Source organism: Marmota flaviventris, chromosome 12 (assembly GCF_047511675.1).
Source record: "Marmota flaviventris isolate mMarFla1 chromosome 12, mMarFla1.hap1, whole genome shotgun sequence".
NCBI classification, from domain to species: Eukaryota; Metazoa; Chordata; class Mammalia; order Rodentia; family Sciuridae; genus Marmota; species Marmota flaviventris.
Window position 1 is genome coordinate 34,062,378 of NC_092509.1, and position 23,580 is coordinate 34,085,957.

At 35.9% G+C, this 23,580-nt stretch overlaps 1 protein-coding gene across 1 annotated transcript in view; it reads right to left on the minus strand.

Annotated features, from left to right (window-relative positions):
- Positions 1-4,818: 4,818 nt before the first annotated feature.
- The window catches only part of Plxdc2 (plexin domain containing 2), a 431,569-nt gene continuing 412,807 nt past the window's right edge, over positions 4,819-23,580 (minus strand). Inside the window, exon 15 of the mRNA XM_027928684.3 lies at positions 4,819-7,224. Within this exon, the coding sequence (XP_027784485.1) occupies positions 7,108-7,224 (117 nt within the window). The 3' untranslated portion in view covers positions 4,819-7,107. The remainder of the gene's footprint in view (positions 7,225-23,580) is intronic.

Here is a 23,580-nt window from a genome sequence, read left to right on the forward strand (position 1 = left end):
TCCATGACTATCTTATGAGAATTTTTCCTAGGTGTGCTTTTCAATATTCAATAGCCATAGACTTTGTAATTGAAAAAGGTTTTCAACCAGTGCATTTGTAGTAAATAATTATGGAGGCCTTCATAGTCTGAGTTAGTCCTTTAAGAAAAGAGTAAAGGAGGCCTGAGATTTCAGTTGGGAGTTTGTTATTAATTCTGGAATATTTTTAAGGGACTGTTTTTGTTTAACTACCATGTTTTCCAATCTGTGCAAAACAGAACTAAGCACAAATTGATTGGATTCAGTTATTCATAGGAAATCAGTGACCTTACAGGAAAACCAACATAAGGCACATCAAATGGTGTAAACTTTGGCTTGACAGATTTAAGCATTCCAACTCTGAAATTTACTATTTTCAATTTCCTGGGACAATCACTTTTGTTTGTTTTTTTTCTATAGAAGAACAATTTAAAAAAAATCAATATTGCTACTATTGCTTCATAGGTGTTAGCCAACTAAAAAATGGAAGATTCTGATGAAGAAAATTTTCAGGAATTAGAAATAGAAAGTCTGGGTATACTTAAATCAGATGCACCAAACTTTAACTTCTATGCACATTTGAAGCAAAGACTAAGGAATAAGATTTGTAGATGTGTGGAATGACAAAAATAAATGCCCCAAAGTCTCTGAGACACTGAAGTTGTATGAGTATCAAGTCCCCACACGGAATGCAAAGGTCCCTGGCACAGGAATTATAGCAGTGAAGATAATTACTCATCGGTCCTATCTCTAGCTATGGAAGAGTTAATTCTGAAGTTCTCAGAGATAATCAATCTTTCAGTCTCCTATCCATAAATTTGTAAACCAATTGGAAAAATAGATACGGGTGATGATGTGTTGTTGAGCTATGTGTGACTTTTTCTATCTCTTTTAATTCAAAGAGTTTGTGATTCTAAATCTGGTTACACATAAAGAACTACCAATGACAGTAAATGACAACAGAAAGAGGAAAAAAATGGACTCCCAGTACATTTTACTCACTAGATAATACAGTGGATTTAATCTAGGGATATTTTTGTCTAACCTCTTCTTTCCTTTCCACCCAGGGACATCAATGTCTGTAAACACATTTGCCACACAGGAAGGGATGTATACGCCACTGTCTACTCAGTACAATCAAGAAAGTTGCCAAGTACCCTATACCATACAGAGCCACTTCCCTCATCCCCAGCAAAGAATTACCAGGTCTAAAATGTCAGTAGTGTTAAAGTTGAGAAAACCTGAGACTACCCAATAAATGACGTAACAACAACACACACCTAAAGTGCAAATGCTTCTTTGGTATACATTGGTGTCTTTGAAGACCTTAAAACAATCATGCTGATAATTCAAAAAGCCACAACAGAAATATTGGTACCAGATGAAACTTGTACTCTTGCATCTGCTCAGTAAGAAGTAAAGTGGAAATTATATCTGGTCAGGGACACCTATTGAGTAGCTTTTATTCTTAGGTTTGAAATTAACAGATGATTCAAAATAAAGCAAACAGCACAGATGCACAATCCTGAAATGTATTCCAGAAACATTCTTCAGATAAAATATTTTATAGTTTCCTAAGTAGAATAAAAATTTGGAGTGGTCTTATTGGTAAAGTTGTGTTTGAGGATTTTACTGTATTATGATGACCAGTTTATGTGTCTGAATTCTGTTACTATGCAAGACCTAGCACTGTAACTTGGTTGCAGCAGGTGCTCAATAAATAATTAATTGAAGTAAATGGTTGAATGAATGAACAAACAAATAAAAGGATAAAACAAAATGCCATGTGAAATGTTAAGTGTTTGATAAACACAAGGTAACATGAATATATAATATTTAATATACCTGACCTAACAATCTTTACTCACAAGGCCTTTCTGGGACAAAAACATTTAAACAGTTTAAAGAGAAAATAAAAATTGTGATTGTATATGTGATAAGAAAACCAGCCGTAAGGAGTATCAGTATTTAAGTACATTTGGGAAGAAGTGAAATAAAGACAGAAAATATTTAAACAGCAAAGATAAACAGTATTGCTAATGTGGATGGCCACAGATGGGGAGGTGGGGGAGGTGACCTGCAGACCCAAGAAAGACCCTGCAATGGCTAGAACTTGAAAGCATTAGTTGTTATTAAACTAGCAGAATCAGAATACAGCAATATGAGAGAAAGATTGGTCCAATGTTCCATATGACACAATAGAGTAGATAATTCAGATAGCAAATAAAATGAGGTTTGAGATGGATTGTGCCTTTCAAACTGCTTGGTTGGTCTTAATTGCTGACACAGGGGTGTAGGCAATAAGAATTGAACAAAAATCACCACCCATCAGGAGTTTTAAGTTCCAGACCCAGTGCTGACACTGGTAAAGTTACTACATCTTTTCGGACCTTGGTTTGCTCATCTTTAAAATGAAGATGTTAGATTAGATGACCTCCCATCATCTGGCATACAGGTGCTGATTCCCAAAGCCGGATCATGGGCAGGAAAGTGAAAGAAAGAACAATCTTTTGGAATTAGTGGATCACATTTTAATAAAACATCTAGAAAAATGCCAGAAGAAATACAAAGCCAAAGAACATTTCACAGGAGGAAGAAATCCTAACCATAGTTTCCCTCTTCTCATTTAGTCATAGTTTAAATATTAATTTCTTATTGTAGAGTGAAAGTGCCTTGAACCAAGGCAAGGATCCCCCCCCAAAAAAACTTATTTTTTTTTTATGGGCAACATCCTAGGGACATTACCAAAACTACTCCTTCAGGAAGAAATGACAGAATTTATTTTTTTTGCCCGAACTGGTGAATTATGCTAAATTAAGAATATAGATTACCTGAATATTAGCATAATTTAAAGTAATTATATTCCTTTTATATAGCCTGCATTTGCAAAATCTTACATACATGTCCCGTGTATTTTTATATTTTAATGTCAGAGCCTCTTACATTTGTGTTACAAGATTAAAATAAATATGAAATTTCATTTGTAGTATTAAAGAGAATCCTTCTGTTCAGATTTTGGACTTCCTTTTGCAGAAGTGTAAAATGGGATGTCAGAAGAAACTAGAGAAGCTAAGTAACTCTACATAACAAATAATCCAACCTGTTGAAGAACACACACAGGCTAGGCAAGGTGGTGCACACCTGTAATCCCAGCGGCTTGGGAAACTGAGGCAGGAGGATCTTGAGTGGAATGCCAGCCTCAGCAACAGTGAGGTGCTAAGTAACTCAGCGAGACCATCTCTAAATAAAATACAAAATAGGGCTGGGGACATGGCTCAGTGGTTGAGTGCCCCCCTGAGTTCAATCCCTGGTACAAAAAACAACAACAACAACACACACACACACACACACACACACACACACACACACCAGAGGCAATTTTGGTGTGGGAAAAGAAAGGTAGCTGAATGGATATCATGTGGAGCAAGTACTAGAGGAAATATGAAGACGGATGGAAAAGAATTTATGTAATTTTTTGTGTGTTTTGAATGCATTATTCTTTGACAATTTTTTAAGAAATGTATATAAGAATGTATATGAATTGTCTCTGATTGCCTTTTGGACTGATGGACTATTCTTCCTTTGAATGCAAATTTGTGCTGACCCTGGACCAATAAATGTGCTTTATATGGACCACACTGACATACGATTTTAAAAGTCTGTTCATCTGTACATTTAATCAGTCTGCATGATAATCTTATAAGGAAAACAGGACTGAAATGTTTTCATTTTCCAAAATTGAAAACTGAGACTTATGAAGGTTTAAGTGATTTTTCCAAAATAAAATAGTGGAGACTCAAAGTCATGCTCTTCATTATTCCATGGGCTCTCTTTGAAATAAAAACCAAGAACCACTTCATATGTGAAAGAGACACCAAATCTTCTCTCTTTTCCCCTCTTCATTTGTCTTCAAGAATAAATAATCTGAAGGAAACATCTTTGTAGGACTTTCTACTAGAATTTTCTACAATGAGTATAGTGTTGATGGTAGTCACAAACCATCTGAGGCCTCCTCACTTGAAGTGTGGCAAGTGTGACTCAAAAACTGAACTTTAAATTGTATTTAATTTTAACTGATTTAAATTTTAGTTGCCACATTTGGCTAGTGGGTGATAGTGGACAGCATAGCTGTAGGTAATACAAATCAGAGATTAATATACTTGTGGTGGGTTGTCCTTTATAATTTATCTTTAGTTTTCTATTTTTTAGTACACCTTTAGGTCCAAACGCTTCCGAAACAAACCAACATTACAGTCAGTGCCGTCTGATTTCCTTAAGATATCTTTCATGGCATTTAATACATTTAGCTAATCACTGATTATTACTTTTATAAAAAATTAAGATGAAATAGCTAAATACCTCTGTAGCACCATTTACCTGATTTCTCCAGAAGTTTGTATGTGTCCCTTTGTTATTCTTTTTTTTTTAAATTATTATTGATTCTTTCCCTATTCTCATAGCATGTTGAGTCACATACCCAGGCACCTTTTCTAATATGTAACACATGTAGGGTTCAATGCTGTGGTGTCCATTCTGAAATTTCCAGAAACTGTGTTTGCCCTTTGCAGCAAAGGAGCATCAAGAACAAACCAGAAGTACACATAGAAAGGAAGTTTCGAAGTGTATTCACTCAACGTTTTCTCTTTGCAACTCAAGAATTCATACACAACTCAGATTTCTCACCACCTTGAACTCTTTAGTTCTCTTAGGAAGTTTCCCCACACTTTAGTAGAAGCTTTTCTACTTCCACAATCCACACCCCTCTCCCAACTTGGTGCTTTGGATCATTGAACAATCCAGAAGGTTTTTATTTATTTATTGAAACAAGATTATCAAATTTTGTAAATGTAAAAATGGAAGACAAGCTCCGATGGGTGTAAGGACAACATTACCGCTTAAAAGAAGTGTATAAGGAATTGGATCAAAATATGCAGGTATTTATATAATTGCCAATCCATTGCTGTTGGAAGCCACACCTACCATCAAAGCTGATGAAAAGAAGCATTATCGTATCCCAGAAGGAAGTTGTCTTTGTGTTCCATATGTATTTGTAGAATGCCAGTTGCACCAGTTACATTGGTTAAATCATCTGGTTATTGCTATCTGAACCAACCTACTCCACAAGAATAAGTTGGCATATTTCATATAAACTGAACATAGCTATAGCAGATTGTCATCACATCCTTCAATCACCTTGCTTTTCATTTATTGTTTTCTTGCCATTATTAACTAAGCAGGTTAGGAAAAAGTTAGCATTCTCATCAGATACTTAAAAAGATAAAGCAAAATATACATGACAGAAAGCAGCACTTGCTTATGGTGGACAATGGTGATGATAAAGTGTGACATTGTTAGTGGACTGATGCTGTCCAATGGAGACACTGTGCACAGAGGCTAAGCTGTTAGTAAAGTGCTACTTTTGAGACATCTCTGCTTTCTGAGACCTGAATCTGCAAATGTTGAGCACTGTACCTTTCAAAAACCAACGGTTTCTTGGCATGGAATGTAAGTTTCATGGATCAGTGTGTGGATAATATTGTACACAGTACAGAATTTAAACTTTAGGAGCTCAGTATGTATATTAACCCCTTTCCTCCTCAAGTGATGCTTTCCTTCATTTGGGGGGAATTTTTAAAATTTGGATTGTGATTACTGGGCAAATAGCAGCTCCATCTAAAGAGTTTTAAGCATCTGCTTCATTTAGCCAGGGAGGGAAGGGGTTGGACATGAAAAAGAGTGGATCAAAGAGGCAGGGAACTGACAGGCACTGCCACTAATTGACCCACTTTGACTAAGTGACATAAAAATATTCTAATATTAAGGATTATTTTACAACTCTATGGAAGTAATGCAGTGATACATCTTGCATTTGTTTTGTCTTAATGACAAAATGCACTCTTAGAGTCACAAGAGCCTGCCTTGTGTTAGTTATAAACAAAAATATATTTATTTATATATTTATGTAACTACTATGTGCTTTAAAGAAAATTACTGTATGATTCAGCAGTGTTCTTTCCTTCTTTATATCACCAGGGATATCCTGACTTGAGCGGCTTCTTGGATAGGAAATGAAATGGGCTTTTTGCACTGAAATAGAAAAAAAAAATTAAAACCCCATATACTTAAAATCCCTTAACTTTTTTTTTTTTTTGTCTCAAAAATGATCAAGGAACTCTTGGTATGATTTCTTTTTGTTTTCATCGGCCAACAGTAACTGTGGCTCCGTGCGACTTTGTGGGTGGGAGACAGAAGCAACCTTTCTGAACGACAATCAGATGTCTTTACTCTGAGGCAAGAGAATGGAAAGCCTCATTTACTACTCCCTCCTTCTTAATCCTCAACTAACAGTGTGAAAATTGTGTCACAGCTCATAGAAAGGGCCTTCCTGACCAAGACCCAGGCAGGCATCCTGAGAACCTCCTGTACAGATGAAAGAGTCATCTTGCAAACTAATGAACTTGTTGGAACAGATGGATCTAGAGCCAAAAAAACCAAAATCCTCGTGCCACACGTCTGTTTGGAAAAGATAGAAAAAATCTCTTATTTTGTGTTTGCTTTTCCTCCCGTGTGAGCTACTGTTCCCAGCAATCTTGAGACATTCATCATTGCTTTGTTGAGTGAAAGGGTTCAGGCTTTGGAACACGGTTACCTTGGAGACATCAGAGAAGAACATTTGAACCAAAGATGAAGATCCCTTGTGAACTAAAGCTTTATTATTATTATTTTCCTCAATCCCTTTGCAACCCTGCACCTAAGCCAAAAAGCATCATAATATTGTTATACTTCTGAAAAGTCCACAGGAGATGTTCCGAGTGAACTACAGATGTCATTCCACTAGAGAACTCCATGCTCAGTATAAATGGTATCCAGTATAAGCTTGAAAATTTCTTTTAGACTTCCTGGGCTGGGCTTGTCCAGAAATCTCGTCTCCTTCAGGCTACAGCAGCTTAGGGCTCCTTTGTGTGTGTGTCTTTGTTTTTTTTTTTTGTTTTTGTTTTTCTTTTTTTTTTTTTTGTCTTAAAGGTATAGGCAAAATTTTAGTCTTAAACACCTGTAAGCCAGTACTGGTGCTGTTCAGTCCTAGAAATTTTAGCACTGCTCTGATACAATAAAACCTTCTTTCTCTCCGACTGGTTCAACTTCAGCATAGGCAGGATGTCCAGAACCCCTTCGAAATTTCATGGCAGGCCATCTGCTTGGACGTCTCTACAAGAGAAAGTGCAAAAGTAATGAGCATTGGGGTACAATACTATCATCAGAAAAAATATATTTGCCCGCTATTCTAGATTGACTACTTAAGTAAATTTACTAACACATTGAATGAGCCCTCATTACCACCACAGGTGGAATTAACTTGTTCTGTAGAAGCCCTTGAAGCACTGTGCTTCTGTCTCTAGGATGACACTTCTAGCCCTGGGAAGTGGCTATCGATTTGCAACACCTGCCTTAGAGGACGGAGAGTTCTCACAGGCAAGTTTTAATGTCTTATGCACATTTATGTCTGAAAAGTACTCAAATGTAGAGGCAAAAATGAGCTACAATTTAAAATAAATCTTTTAAATATAAAGCTGTTGACAATTTCTCCTTTAGAAGTTAATATTGACATTACTTCATTTCATTTATTAATTCACCAAAAATGCATGACTATAAAGTTTTTCACAGTTCTTAAAAGTGTGCTTTCAATTTAGGTGCTAAGCTAAAAGAAATATTATTCAATTTATTGATAAATTATTTATTAAGTTCAAGATACCCATTTATGAATTTTTTTTGTTTGTAAATTAAATTTGTTGGACCCTGAAAATGGAGTCCATTATCAGGGGGTGGGGGCAATCTTGAGCCTATGAAGTTAAATTGCATAGTAGACACTAGTCCTAAAATACAGGTTATATGTCTTGACAAAAAGAGAGCATTTTTCCTTAGCATTCCCTCGAACAAAACTTCTGTGATTTAGAAATAGATGTGCTGAAATGAATTATTAAGATACAGCAGCAGAAGACACTAAAATGCATTTCACAGCCACAGTGACACTAGAAACGATTACTCCATTTATCACAGGGCCTGCGATTTGGGGGTAAATAAGACAATAAATATTGAAGGAAGACTATTTATATCTAAAGAATTTTAATGCAAAAAAGGTCAAATATCAGTGTACATATACTGGCATTTGGTATCTTGCTAGATTTGCCACTGACGTGCCACAGTCAATGATTAATGACTATGGAAGAAGTTTTTTCACATGGAGTAGGAATGGGTATTTATTCTACATTGGAAAAATACCAATCGAGGTAATTGCATTCTGCCTACTAATAATATTAGATGCTGTCTCTATGACACCATGTGGTAGGAATGCCTTATACTAATTAGCTGAGAGAGCCACATAGCAAAGCAAGGTACCTGAAGTGGGACTGAAAATCACCACCAGTGGACAAATGCTAAGCAAATCTAGGGAGGTGGGTGTTGTGACTGGTGGTTACTCCTGTTTGGAGGGGTGAGGCCCACATTCTAGGCCTATAGTACTCACTACTTACAGGCCCCTTTCTTGTTTCCATCACTTTGCAACTGGGCTTTTCCTAAGCCATGACTGCCCTCCCCAAGCAACACCACTAAGACTTTGCTTCCAGTCTCTGCCTTTCCAAACTCCAAATGGCCTGTGGGTCTAGCTGGCAACTAATGCTCCATGAACTAGCACTAATTTCCAAGCCTAGCCCTTAAACATGTTGTGCTCTATAGGGACTTTGTACTAGATGATTTGCATATAGGGTATCATTCAAAATGCAAATCCTAGTCATTTACATTTTGCACCAACCTGGAAAGCAGTGTATAACAATCGACATTAAAACAAAATCTACTTCCAAAGTTACTTCTGCCTGCTTTAGAAATTACTGCTTAAAAATCAATGGCTTATGCATAACTTCCCAAACATGTGAACATGGTTTTACTTTCATTTCACTCCTAAAAATAAGTTATTAAAAACTTTAATGTTCTGTTAATAAATCAGAATTACTAAATTAATAATTTTATCTCAGCTGAAAGGATTGTAGGGTTGTTAACCATTTATTTTGTGAGCTCACCATAGAATATAGCATAAATATGTTGGGCAGTGAAGCTTCGTCTGTTAACACAATACAAATTTATTTTTAGGTATTTTTTCCATACTCATAAAGATCATTGTCCATCATTCTTAAAGATCATTGTTCTTAATTTTTTTATATTCACTTTAGAAAAAAAATATAAATATACCATGACAAGATTTAAAATCCCTAGAGATACACCTCTCACTTACAGTTTGGCTAAATTATCAGTGTATATCACTCATTTGCATTTTATTACTAAATTTGAATAAAATGTTATCAGTGTAATAATGTAGCTCCACAATTATTTGAGACTTTTTTCTTTTCAAACAAAATCAAAAGCTTATACTTTTGTAGTTTTAAAAAAATAAATTAAAAGAATGGGTAAGTGCCATAATAATAAATACCTTAAGATTTATAAAAGTTGTATACTCTACTCTGGAAATCTGAAATCTGAAGTATTACAAAATTTGATACTTTGAGTGCTGATACAATGTCACAAATGGAAAATTCCACATGATGAAACAATGCTTCATGAATAAAATTATAAAAACATTTTATAAAACTATCTCTAGGCTCTCCGTGTATAAGATAAATACAAAACAATGAATTTTGTTTTGAAACTTGGATTCCATCCCCAAGATATCTCATTATGTATATGCAAATATTCCAATATTAACAAAAATCAAATCAAAATCGAAATCTGAAATATTTTTGCTCCCAAGTATTTTGGAAAAGGGATACACAACCTGTAATGAAAGCTAACACATGATCAAGCAAATGGAGTTTTAAAATATTGGTATTATGTTATGTATCTTTACAACTCCCTGACATACCAATCTTACCTCTAAAAATTCCAAATAAAGAGTAATGAATTCCTTTCTTTTTTTCCTAGAATGTTTTCACAAGCAATGTCATTTCATATCATGCCGCAGTCTGGCTGGGCACAAATCACAAGCCTCTCAAGAGGAACAAACTTTATTTCTGAACTTCACCAGCACACTCCACAGGAACTCCCCCAACACCACGCAGCTCCTCCAGCACTTCCCCAACCAATGCAAACTCTTCGGGATTCTGCCCCCCCCCCTCCCCCGCGCGCGCGAGAGCTCAATGGGAACTCTGCGAGAACTTAAAAGTCATTATCTTAGTGGCTCCCTGGCATCACCTCTCAACCACTACTTCTGGCAAAAATGCCATGCGTCATCCGGACTCGGCTGTGGCCCTCAACAATATCACAAGACAATTTTGTGGTCATCAATAAGTCCTTTGATTTCTCTGTATCTTTGTTTCCTCCTCTGTAAAAATGATAGCTAATTTGTTCTCTAAAATCTTCATTCTTGCTTGCTTGAGATAATTGACTTTAAAGGTCAGAAAAAGATCATAATTTAAAAAAAAAATAAGCAGACCCTCTTTGTTGTAGTTCTTCTGATCATTGTCCTGCTTGTGTTGCTCTATTAATCTTTAAATTCATAAATTCCAGTGAAAATTACATAAATTAGTTCTAATTGAAACTGCTTTTTTGAGGGTGTCAATGTGCAGCTACTTGGAGACATCTATATAAATGAAAATAAAAGGTAACTATGATTTTACCAGGATGACTAAATATTTAGTTCTCACAGAAAGTCTTTAATGTTGCTACTACAAAGTGAGCTGTTTATCCTGGGGACTGGGAAGGGCATGGAGGGAGAGATCTAGAAACCTGGGCATCATTCCGGTCTTGCCATGATCTTACAAGTGTGATGAGTGTAATTTGGCATTTTTTTTTTGGAAGGGATATACTGAATTTCTTTCTTGAGGCTTAGACATTTCCAAATCTGTGCCCTTTTTAGAATAGTTAATTCACATCATTGCAGAAACTGATAGAGGCCACAGGGTCACTTGCTAACAGAGCAGGATGTTTGCTAAAAATCGTAAAATTCAAACCAGACTGTGATGTTAATTCATTACAGAGACTCAGGATGTAATGCCTTAAAACATTACGGGTGTAATGCGTGGGTGATCTTTAATTTCATTTCTGAGAATTATTTGTGTGATTAATCACATGCAGAAGAAAATGTCCACAGTGACATGTCAGCACTAGGGTGGGGTGTGCAAGTAGAATTCTCTCTAATTACTCCTTCAGTACTATTAATTGAACAGTCATCCAGATCTGTTTCAATGGTCTGTGGCAAGATAATTAGCTGAAATATTCATAAACAAATGTGTAGGGTACCCTCAGTGAGCAGTGTACACAAAACTGCAGCAGAGGATCTGTCCTCCAGTGCCCAGTGCAAACAGATAGTGCTTTTTGCTGGGTTAGATGAACCCTTAAAAGGAAGTTAAAGGTAGAAATGTAAAAGGGCTAATCTAGAAATTCAAGACCCAGAGAGAAGACACCCAAGGTGCATGATGGCATTTGACATGCAGCTGATTGGAAATTTCGGGTATTCTGAGTTACTGTCCTCAATGAACAGAGAGGTTGAAAGTGGTCGCAATCATTTCCCAGCATAGGACTAAGGCCAAGTCACACACACACATCTTCTTAGTTACTGTTTCCTCATCTAGACAATGAAATGAACTGGATGGTTGATTATTTTCAAATTTCTTCTTTTAAACAATCTTAAAGCCACAGGCCCTGCCCCTTCAAATAAAATGCCACACGAGGTAAATCTCCCTTAATTGTGGTAGTGAGAACCCTGCTTACCTGTGTTCCCAGAGACCTGAGGGAGTTATGAATGCTAGATCTCTTTTTAAAATTTTTTTGTAGTTGTAGATTGATAAAATGCCTTTATTTTATTTATTTGTTTATTTATTTATTTTTGGTACTGGGGATTGAACTCAGGGGCACTCGACTACTGAGCCACTTCCCAAGCCCTATTTTGTATTTTATTTAGAGATAGGTCTCACCAAGTTGCTTAGGGCTTTGCTGTTGCTGAGGCTGGCTTTGAACTCTTGATACTCCTGTCTCAGCCTCCAGAGCTGCTGGATTACAGGCATGTGCTATCATATCTGGCTTATTTGTTTATTTTTTTGTGGTGCTAAGGATCAATCCCAGTGCCTTGCATATGTTAGGCAAGCGCTCTGCCACTGAGCTATAGCCCAAGCCCCAAATCCTAGATTTCTTAAGCTACATTTTAGGAAAACTATAAAACAAAATCTGCGTTTGTTTATTATTCTGAAGATGGCCTACATACCCCCTTGAATGTGTCTCTAAATCTGCATTTCTCAAACTGGACTGTGTCTACAAATTAAAAGGCATCTGTTCATGTGCCAAGTCTGGTTCAGTGGGTCTGGGGGACTCTGCATTTCTAACCAGCTCCTGGTGATGCTGATGCTGCTGGATCCCAACACATCTTAAAGAACAGGGTGGATGATTCTCTAAGGTCTTCAAACAAGAGCATCCTCCCAAAGCGAATGGAATAAAAAACACTAAACTATAACCTTCCCTGTGTCTCTGGCAGGACTTTGTGGGGATCAAATGCATTGTTCTTGCAGTGAAGTCACCTTTTCAATTCTTAGCTTTGAAGTCTGTAGAGATGAAGGACTCTTTTTTTTCCCCCTTATACCTAGAAATACAAGTTATTCTCCATTTCCCTTATTTCATGTTGAATATTTCTTGTTTTAACAAACAATACAGTGAGTTGACAGATTTAGTAAACAAATACAGAAAACACCAGTTAAATTTGAATCTCAGTTAAATGAGTCATTTTTTAAGACTACATTTCATGGGAAAGAAAGAAAGAAAGAAAGAAATAAAGAAATTTTTAAAAATGATTCTTTTTTTTAAAATTCAAATTTATCTGAGTGACCTGTATTTTATTTGGCAACCCTATCTACAGGGAAACACAATGGCTTTGGAGCCTGGCCAGTAAAACTTGCAATCTAATTAAAATAGGTACTCCCATTTCATGAGTCATGGGTTACCTTTTCCTCAAAAAAAGTAATTCGCATTGATTTGTCTGCTTTCTGATGTGGCTGAAATTCCAAGGAATAATCTTGGGTGTGAAATGGAGCTTTGGTGGTTTTTTATGCATTTTCTGCTTATCTTATTTTGGTTGTTCCTCATGTAGAAGTTGAATTCACTCTAGAATTATCCTATGGGTCATCCTTAAATATTAGTCATTACCATAATCAGTACAAGTCCAAAGTGAAAATTGTTCCCAAACACACATGGGACTACTATCTACTATGCTTAACAAAATATCATATCATTCATGTGATTTTCCAAAAGTTCAAGTATTCAGAGTATACAAATTCAATGATTCTCTACTCTCTGCTAAATCAAGTACAGACTCCTTAACATGGGAAGAAATATCTTTTATTTTTAAAAAAATCTTTTATTTTATTTAAAAATCCATTATTTTATTTCACTGTCTGGTGGTTCTTAAGGCTCACTGAAAATAAAATCATCCAGGACAACTTCAAACAAACAAACAAAGAAAAAGAAAACAAAACTGATGTTGAGGCCAACCTCAGAATCTCCAAGTGAGACCCAGGAAGGTGTATATTTAAAAAAGGACTTCAGTGAATCAAGGAGCACAGGGAGGGCTGAGAGCCCATCACCTCTCTGTTCCTGTCTACATCCCACCCTTCAGGCAAGCTGGAATGCCACTTACTTCATCATCTTTACCTCACACAAACGCTATCCATTTCACATTTTTTTCCAGAACTTTCCCCTACCACAGATTAGAAGCCTGTGTTGTTTCAGACATTTCCTGGTATTTTATCAATATCTCTTGCCACATTTTGGCACACCCTGGGGTTGTTTATGTGGCTGCATACTGCAGTCATCTTATAGCTGTCTTGTTCTCTAAATATTCTAGAGGCCAAGTGTCACATCCTGTTCCACTCTGAGATACCCAATGCATGGGGTACTGAAGATACTTACCACCTGGTGTGGACCCTCTGTGTAACATCTGCCTTCTCTAGAACACAACATTATTTTCAGTAATCATCACAAAAGGAAATGAATGACCAGAAGAGAAATGCAGACAATTAAAATTGGGAGGTTTTGAACTTCATTGATATAAACAGGCCAGTTAAAAAATACAAAAAAAAAAAAAAAAAAGAAAAAAAGAAAAAGAAAGTAAATATTACCATGCAAAAGGGAAATTTGGAGTGAATGAATGTACTTTTCTGAAGAAAAAGAAGAAAGACACACGAAGAAATGTTGCCAAATGAGTGGGAATGCCATCAAGTTCAGAGAATGATTTGCACTTGTAATAACAGAACTGAAGTACTTTGAGTTTTGCATATTTATGCTTACAACCACAATGCTAGAACACTTTGTCTTGAGTTTACTGTTTTAATCCAAACATATAATGTACCACTGGGGTATTGGGGACAATTGTACCTGAAGCAAGTGTCATGGGTCCCAAATCCCTAGGTACTTATTCTTTGAATGAATGCACATGGTTGAGTCCACTGTCAGGGGGCCAGTATGTAACTGAGAGTTCTCAGAATTAACAGCCACATAGAAGGCAATAGATGGGTATTGAAGGACAAATAATAAAATTGTGCCAAGTTAAAGCTTATACATATATTATGTCAGTAAATCTCAATAGTAGCTGAATCCACTCTTTAGCACTTGGGTTGACAAATGTTTCTTTCAGTGAAGAATATTTTATCAGTACCGATTTAGAATGTCTAGCACATAGGGCTAATAAAAAAAGCTAATCTAATTTTAATTTTATTATAATTTTATCATGCTGCACAGACAAGGCACTCTCTGATTGATTACTGGTACTTGGGACAATTTTGGTCTGCCATGGTTATCACTCATATTCATTATAAAAGTTTGTGTTGACTTGCATACATCTTATCCTATAGCACAGCATCCAGATTCTTGAGTGACAACTTATCTTCTTGACATTTCTCCCCAGCTTTTGATGTCTGCTTGTTATCATTCTTTGTTTCTAAAACTGAGAATGACTGGTGACAATACCATGAGGGCATTCAGTTGGGAATAAATTAATGCAGGACTCAGCCAATACAATGATTATTGACATACTTCTATAGGAAAATTCAGACATATGCAGTCTGTTTGGGGGAAATTTATTTATTTCAGGGTTCCTGCTGGAATATTTTGAAAATATCCATTTCCATCTTTTCTATGTTGCTTATTCTACTTTGCTTTAAAACAGCCATCTCCAGACTTTGGCTACCACATGGCACTGCCTCTAAGTCCTTTGGATTATAGAGCAGTGACTCACATTAGTCTCAACTGTTCGCCCAGCCTTCACTTAACTTCCTGTCAGCCTGAGGACTTCCTTGAACCCACTTACACTTCATTCTCTCTTCCATCTCACAATCCCCCATCCTCATGAAATATCCTCATCTCCTATGTTTTCTTATCCCAGATTCTAAGCAGATGCAGGTAGTGCAGAAAAAGTCACATCTTTGGGTTAACCCAGCTTCCCCAAAATCATACTGTAATTTCAACTGGAAAGTCAGTGATCAGTTTACTAATTCTTTTGTTGAATCCTTAGAACACGATGGGACTCTGTCTGTTCATTTTCCAGCATCTAATTTCCTGCCGCCCTCCCTCAGTTCTGTACTTCTCCACCCACTTCTACTGAGAAGATTAAGCCATTAAGAAGATGCTAATCCTCCCCCACCTCATCAGTGTCTTTGGAGCTGCTCCTTATCTGAAATACTCTTCTCTGTTGCATAATTGCTTTTCCTGCTTAATAATCCCATCTCTGCTATGAAGTTACTTTATTCCTTTCCTTCCTAAGCACCTTAAAACATTCCTTCTGTTGTTTTATATATTTTTTCCCCTTATGTCTGTACTCAACCTCAGAAAAAAGATCCTTTGACTTTTTTTTTTTTTTTTTTTTTTTTTTTGTATTCTCGGTACTCTCTCTTTTGAATGCATGCCTTCACCTCATGGAACCATTTTTTTTTTAAACCCCTTAAATTGGGTGCCTATTCACTCTTAGAATTGCATTCTCTCAGGTTACGAATGATCTCATTATCAGATTAATGCCCCTTTTTCTCTTCTGTGACATCTCTACAGCACTTCATACTGTTCCTGACCTCTTCATTCTTCTTCCCCGTTTCATGCACCTGAATCTTGCTGTTTTCTGGATTTGTTTTTGTTTTGCTTTGCTCTTGATCTTGTCCCCTTTTCTGGTTCATAAATCCTGAATGTTTGCATGTCCTAAGGTTTAGTTGGGAGCACTCGAACTTTCTATTCTCTGCAGGAGGCTCTTTTAGTCTCTTAGATTTCAGCTTCCCCTATTATAATTTCTATCTTTCCCCACCTGTTCTACCTGTGCCAGTCCCTCTTTTTAGTGGCTTTTGTGAAGTGTCCCATTTGTGATGTGACCATCAGCTCAAACCAAACATGCTCAAAATCCATTCCCTTCTGTTCCTTCCAAAACAAATTTTGGTTTCTGATATTTCTAATTTGGTCATCAGATAATTTCATTTCCCAGTTCCTTAAATTTTGTACTTTGGAGTTATCTTTGGTTCTTATTTTCCTTATCCCACAGATCCAATGCAATGAATGAGAACACCCTCCTGGTCTTTACTACTAAACAGCTGCAGGAGTTTTAGAAACGGCTTTGTTTCTGGGAGCCTCAGTCACTTTAATTTCAAACAGGGCTATGACAGTGCCTGCATTACTGGCCTCACTGGGGAGTGGTGAGACTCCAACAAGTGATTGACAGCATTTTCAGACACAAATCTTCATGCAAATGAAAACTGTTATATTCTATCTTCCTTCTTCATATGGCTCTTGAATTAGTGCCATTCCATTAGATTCCCTCTATCAAGACCCAAATTCAGCTCTTAGCAGCCACCTCACACCAGGACCAAGGGATCTTCTGACATACTTGTAAGGGCTCTCAATTGCCACAAGTAGTTATTTTCTACTAAAACAGAGTAATAATTTTCTATTAGACAGGCAATTGACTCTGAAGAAAAGTACTCTTCAGTGGGTGTGAAAACGAGATAGTTCACTATCGCACAGTGACGGGGCCAGAAGACAAGATAATGCAGCTCTGGTCATAAATGTTCCAGTAAAAGTCAAACTTGAGTTAGTGCCATTCCTACAACAATAAGTCCGGCCGTGCTCCTCAAGATATTGTCCTCATAAAGTGATTTGTCTGCAGTACCAATGTGTTTCTAAATGAAGTCAAAGAGAGAAGGCTAGTGAAGCTCTCATCAGCTGCGACCTGAGGGATCATAAATGGGAAGCTATTTTGTACTCTAAAGTAGTTGTGTGCTTTCAACCACATTTAATCACATGAGTCAGAAACAACTCCAGAGGACAATTTATGTTACCAAACCCAAGACTGGACTCTATTCATTGGAAGATTTAGAACAAAGCCTACCACTCAAACTAGGACAAAAACTGAGCTTCATGCAACACGAGCACTTTATATCTTTTAAATTTGTAAACACATAAGAGAAATTATAATGATAGAAAAATTTTAAGCCTATTTAAATTTCTACATTGAACAATGGAGAACCAAAAGCGTGATTTTTTTTTTTTTAATTTGAGAAACCCGATTTATGTATTTTGCAGTTTTGGGGCCATACTTTGTCAAATCAACTTGGAGATTTAAAAAAATTACAACTATAATCCTGACAGGAAAAATAATATAGCATTATTATTTTTGGATGTTAAGGAATATGTGATGTAAATCACTTGCAGAGGTATTGACAGATGCAATGTTGCTACTAATAGCCACCGTCAGCACTCCTTACTTCACACGTCCACTGATGCTCATCACTGTCTTTACAAAGATTCATTTAATTTCCACAAAAGCTTCATTGAGGGTATAATCTATTCACATTGTGAATAAAGACGTGCCAATCACAACTTTAATGGTATTGTGTAAGCCAGGTTACAGTTATGAAAGTAAGGCCATTTGCAACAGATTAAAATTGAAAAAAAGAAATAGAAAAGCACAGCACCCGAGATATATCAATCAGAACCTATAAAACAACTGATTTTATTGTATAACCAATAGTATAATATGCAGTGGTTGATAAAGTCTGTGAATTATTGAGATCATTTGTTCTTATTTCTTTCCCCTTATCATTTGGATAACTCACCAAGAATTGTTCAAGAAAAGAGAGTAGAAATGGTATGTAAATGAATCTCTTGGTATTTATATCATTTTCAATGGAAACTAACAACTACTGTTTAAAATAGTGCTTTTAGATAATCCACAAGAGCCAAGATATGGAAATAACCAAAATATTAATTGACAAATGAAGGGTAATGAAAATGTGTGTGTGTATATATACACACATATGCATATATATTATACGTATATGTATACACACACACTGAAATGCTGAAGTCTTCAAAAAAGAAAAAGTTACTGCTGTTTTGTGACAACATAGATGAACTAGAGGGCACTATGCTATGTGACACAGGCTAGAAGCAGAAAGGAAAATGTTGCCTGATTTCACTTACATGTGAAATAAAAAGAATGTACAGAAACAGAGAAGGACAGTGGTTAGTAGGGGTAAAGTTATAGGGTGAAGGAACTAGGGTGAATAGGTCAAAGGATACAAAATTGAAGTTATGTAGGATGAACCATGTATAGAGTTAATGTACAGAATGAGGACTAAAGTTAATAAAATTGATTGTATACTGAAAATTTGCTAGGAGACTAGATTGTAAGTGATTTTATCATACAGAAAGTAACTGGACATGGATGCATAGGATACATTGTTAGTATCATTTGAAATCACTACCAACCATGGTAGTTATTTCTCTATGTCTACATATTACAAAATATCTTGTACATTTTAAATATATCCCATTTTTAAAAATAGTGCCTGATGCACAGTATGTACAGAGTGAAAGATAGCTACCACACACACACAAATGCAATCCTTCATTTCCTGATATTTCCTCTGTTCCCATCCCCAGCTTTATAGAATCCTTCTTTTAAAAATCTTTATTGCCCCTGTTTTCTATTTATCTTTTATTGCACTTCCAGGACTTTCTCCTCGTGTGGGCACTGTCATGAAGTTGGTCCTGATAGGTCAGTTTTGAGAATTCCCTGGGCATGCTCCTCCAGGTCCTTCAGAAATGCTACCCAGGTCCCTTGCTCTCACCTGCAACTGAGCTGTCACTCTCCCCTCCCACTTCCTGCTGCTGTCCTCACATGGGATTGCTGTTTCCAACCAATGCCCAATGGCTCTTTTGTGGTTGTCCTGTTTTCAGGATCTCTGGACATGTGTGGCTTCCTTTGCTTCCTCTCACACGATGGTGACAACACTTGGGTCCTGGAGCTCTGGGAGGCTTATTTTCATCTGCCATAAGTACAGATAAAAATTTGTATTTGGGCCCTAAGTTGTCAGCTAGTTCTGTTGTAAATGCTGCTCACAGGTTTATGATTTTCATATCTAGTTGTTCTGTTTTTATGGAGATCTTTCAAAGATAAAATATATATATATAATCTACCACCACTTAACAACTTCCCATAATCTTTTATTAGAACTTCTTGCTGACATTTAAAGGACTCATTTTGCATTTACTATTAAATCATATCATTTATCACTATAAAATCTTTCACCAAATTTGAGTGAAAATGTTACTGATAATGTTGGAATATCTTATTTTCTACTCACTTTTGCTTTTAAAAGGAAAAACTAGGCAACTATTTTACTATGTGGTGAAGATCCATTAATAAATGATGTGTGTGTGTGTGTGTGTGTGTGTGTGTGTGTTTATATTTATTTATCTTGGAGACCAATAAGAGATAATGATACATTAAGTAGAGAATTATGGAGAAAAGCTAAGTAGTTGCAGCATCCCCTTAGCTCCTCCTGATCAAGATTGGTGATTGCTACCCTTTCTATGTCAGGGAAACAAATTTGTGAACGTCTTGGATGCAAATCAATAGCATCATTTATCAGCACATGGAGTTTCAACTTAATTGAAATCTGTATTTGCTATACTTAAGAGAATGAGTGAGAAGCACTTCCTTCACTAGCAGTGATTATACCATGAAAGTACTAATGAGCACAAATTCTAATAAATTAGGAATGGGAGAAATGTTAGTTTAAATTAAAAAAAAAAAAAAGCCCGTCACTTTGGAGCATGCCTGTAATCCCAGTGGCTGGGGAGGATGAGGCAGGAGATTCACAGTTCACAGCCAAACTCAGAAACTTAGAGAGGTCCTAAGCAACTTAGTAAGAACCTGTCTAAAAATAAAAACATTGAAAGAAAAGAAAAGAGGAATTGGGGATCTGGCTCAGTGGTTAAGCCCCCTTACATTTAATCTCTGATATCCCCCCCGCCCCCTCCAATTTTTTTTTGATAAAAGAATGTTGAATGCAAATATTTAAGAAGTCCCAAAGGCTGCTTGGCAGAGTATGAGAGGCAAGTAAACAGAGTAGCAGAAGTAGTTCTAAATGGCCAGATTTCACATGTCAGGATGATCTCAGACTAGTCAACCTCAGAATAGCCAAAAACTTCATAGTAGTCCATCTTAGAGAAAGGAAGAAAAAGATGGAAGTGGAAAAAAAACTCAAAAAGTGTCTTATTTGTAAGTAGAAAACACCAAGCATGTGATTCCTACCTCTTTAAAGAAAGCATATACACCCACCCATCTGTTTCTAAAGTCAAATTTAAGAAATTTGTAGAGAAGATTATGGAAGAGAGCAAAGAATAGCACTCTGTATCTCTGGTTCTGTTTTCTTCTCCTGTTACAAGCAAGCCCATTGCAAAGCATTTGCATAAGGCACTTTATAGCACTTAGTATCTTAATGATAAGATCTTTGATTTATATGAAGAGATTTCACTAAAGGCCTACTTAAGTCTTCTTACCCTGCAGTGATATGAAAATAAAACCTAAGGCATTATCCAGCACTACCAATTTCCATAAAAGAGGAAAAGGTGGTGGCCTTTTCCCCCAATTAATACTTCATACATTATTTTGGTTTTTGGCAAGGAGAGTTACAGCCTTCCTTATGTGTGTAGGTTTTACTTTTTTCTCTTTGGGTTCCTTAAAAAATAAGATGTCATCACATTATACAAGCATGCATAAGCATACCTTCTGCTTTACTTTGCCATTTTTGGATCTTTTTGAGATATAAACAGTTCTTGGGCAAGAGGGGAATAAGGATATTATAGATCCATAGGGAGAGATGAACCCTAAATTCATTCTAGTTTAAACAATTTTATAATGTTTAAATACCCTCAATGAGGCCCTACGGAAGGGGTCTTCTGAACTAATTAAGTACTTCTGCTGATGCCATTTGGAAGCATCTCTGGGTACCTCTGACTAGCAGTCTCTTCTTTGCAGTGTTGGGGATAAAACTCACAGCCTTGTGCATTCTAGAAAAGTTACTCACCACCTTATAACACCCTTAGCCCATAGAAAGTCTTCATAATGAATCCAAGTTCATTATCTGCACAGCTTCTCCTCAAAGATCCTGGAGTCTATCACACAGATGTATTCATAATAGGTCAGCTGCCTGGTGTTTAGGACAGCCCACTAACAGTGGTGCGGAGCTACTATGCTTCGCATTCTGTGCTTATCTCTGCTCAACTTTCTCCTTTCCTTCATTTGTTCCTGGTACTGTTTTTCAAGTTTTTAACATTCTTAATCTCTCCCCTCTGAACACATTTGAGGTTATGTTCTTCTACAAGAATAGAGTGCAGAATGGACCCTACCACTTTTGATGCAGCCATTCTGCTCATCATGAAACATGTAATGCACATACTATGAATGATAGACTTTGAAATTACTTCTCAATTAAATTCAACATTTTTTTTTACCTATTCTCATGGTACATCAAATTTTCTCCATATTAAACTTTGATATATTCAAGATGCAAGTCTAGTTACAAAGCTACTGAGCCACAGTCAGATATTCCAAGGTCAACACCAAAATAAAAAAATAGGAAAAAAAGATGTGACATAAAGTCAAATATAAAACAAGAAAAGAGAGGATTAACTCTGACTAAAATCCTAGGACTTCAAGTTGTACTATGATTTTAAATAATTACAACAAATTTATTTTCTTTTTCACAAAGCAAATATCATTTCTCCTTCAAAGTCTGTGCCAAGCATAATACTTTGCTCAGACTTGATGTCTAAAACTAACTTTTAAAAATACATGAAAGATTTTTCATCTATTCAAAACTTATCTCATCTGTAATAATTTTAATTATCTTGTTAATTATAATATAAATACAATAATTAGCCAAGGTAGAGAAAACAGACATAGAACTCATGATTCTGATACATATTCACTTATTAAGCCATAGAAGAAAAATTAATTTTGAATTGAAAATTATTTTGTTATACACTAAGGGAATTTTTCTAGATTGATAATCAGATGAAATAGAGCAAAATAATCTCGATCCATTTGCACATTGAAAATACATTTGCTTAATCATTTCTCATAGAATTACAAAGGCACAATTACTCCTATTATTTATAGTAAATTCTTTCATATTTCTGTTCCCTAAATTCTGAGTATTTTTTAATTCTGACACAAATCTTTAATTTTCTTATAAATGTAACCCAAGTGTGTCATAATTTTCAACATATTTAGTTATTTTTTTATTGCTACCAGAGAAAATAATTAAACTACATGGAATTAGTGAGAAATTTGTATAAAGGAATAAATTTATTATTATGTGAGACAATGATTATTGCCAAAATTAAAATTTCTATGATCTGCATCCTCCAATAGAAAGATTCGAGTATTTATTTTACCAGAGAACAGTTACTAAAGTCATGAGGAAGAAATTATTCAACAGTTGGTACTCTAAGTACAGTAATCTTCTTTTCAAGTGGTAACAGAAGAAAAGGATCAGAATACCTAAAACACATATTGTGTACTTAAAATGACATAATTCAAGCTTATAAATGCCCAAGTGAACTGCAGCTTTACCGGCTTTCATTTATTTATTCATTTGATTCCTTCCAATTAAGACATTCCCTATGAACACTATCTGTCTATTTTCAAGGTTTTATGTACCATTAAAAATAATCAGTTAGGGAACAGTAATTAAGAAGGAATTAGAGCAGAGAGCTCGGTGAAGCATATTTTATTCAATACTTTTAATAATCCTTCTTAATAAAGGGAAGACAATATTTCACTAAATTGGAAACACTATTTTAGTTTTAGGAATTTAAATGAAAATATGTTGACCAGGAGAATAAAATAAGATGGTATCTATGAAAGAAACTTATTTTGGTGATTATGAATATATGAAAGGCAATCACTAAGAACTTGAACTGATGTCTCATAAATATCCAGTGACTGTACACAAATAAAACTCTAGCATCTTAGGACAGAAAATGAGGAAATTAAGTCATAGACATTTAAAATAATATCTCTTTTAAAAGTGACCCAGTTTTTCCCATTTCCCCTTATATTTTGCTACAGTCCGGAGAGCTATCATCAAACCATAGAGCTTTTTACTGAGCCGGTAAACCGTTTCAGTTAGGTTTTGCCTAATCTTTCCTTCCCTTTGGCAGTTCATCAAAAATGATTACCATCTTCTGCCTCCACTAAGAATAGAA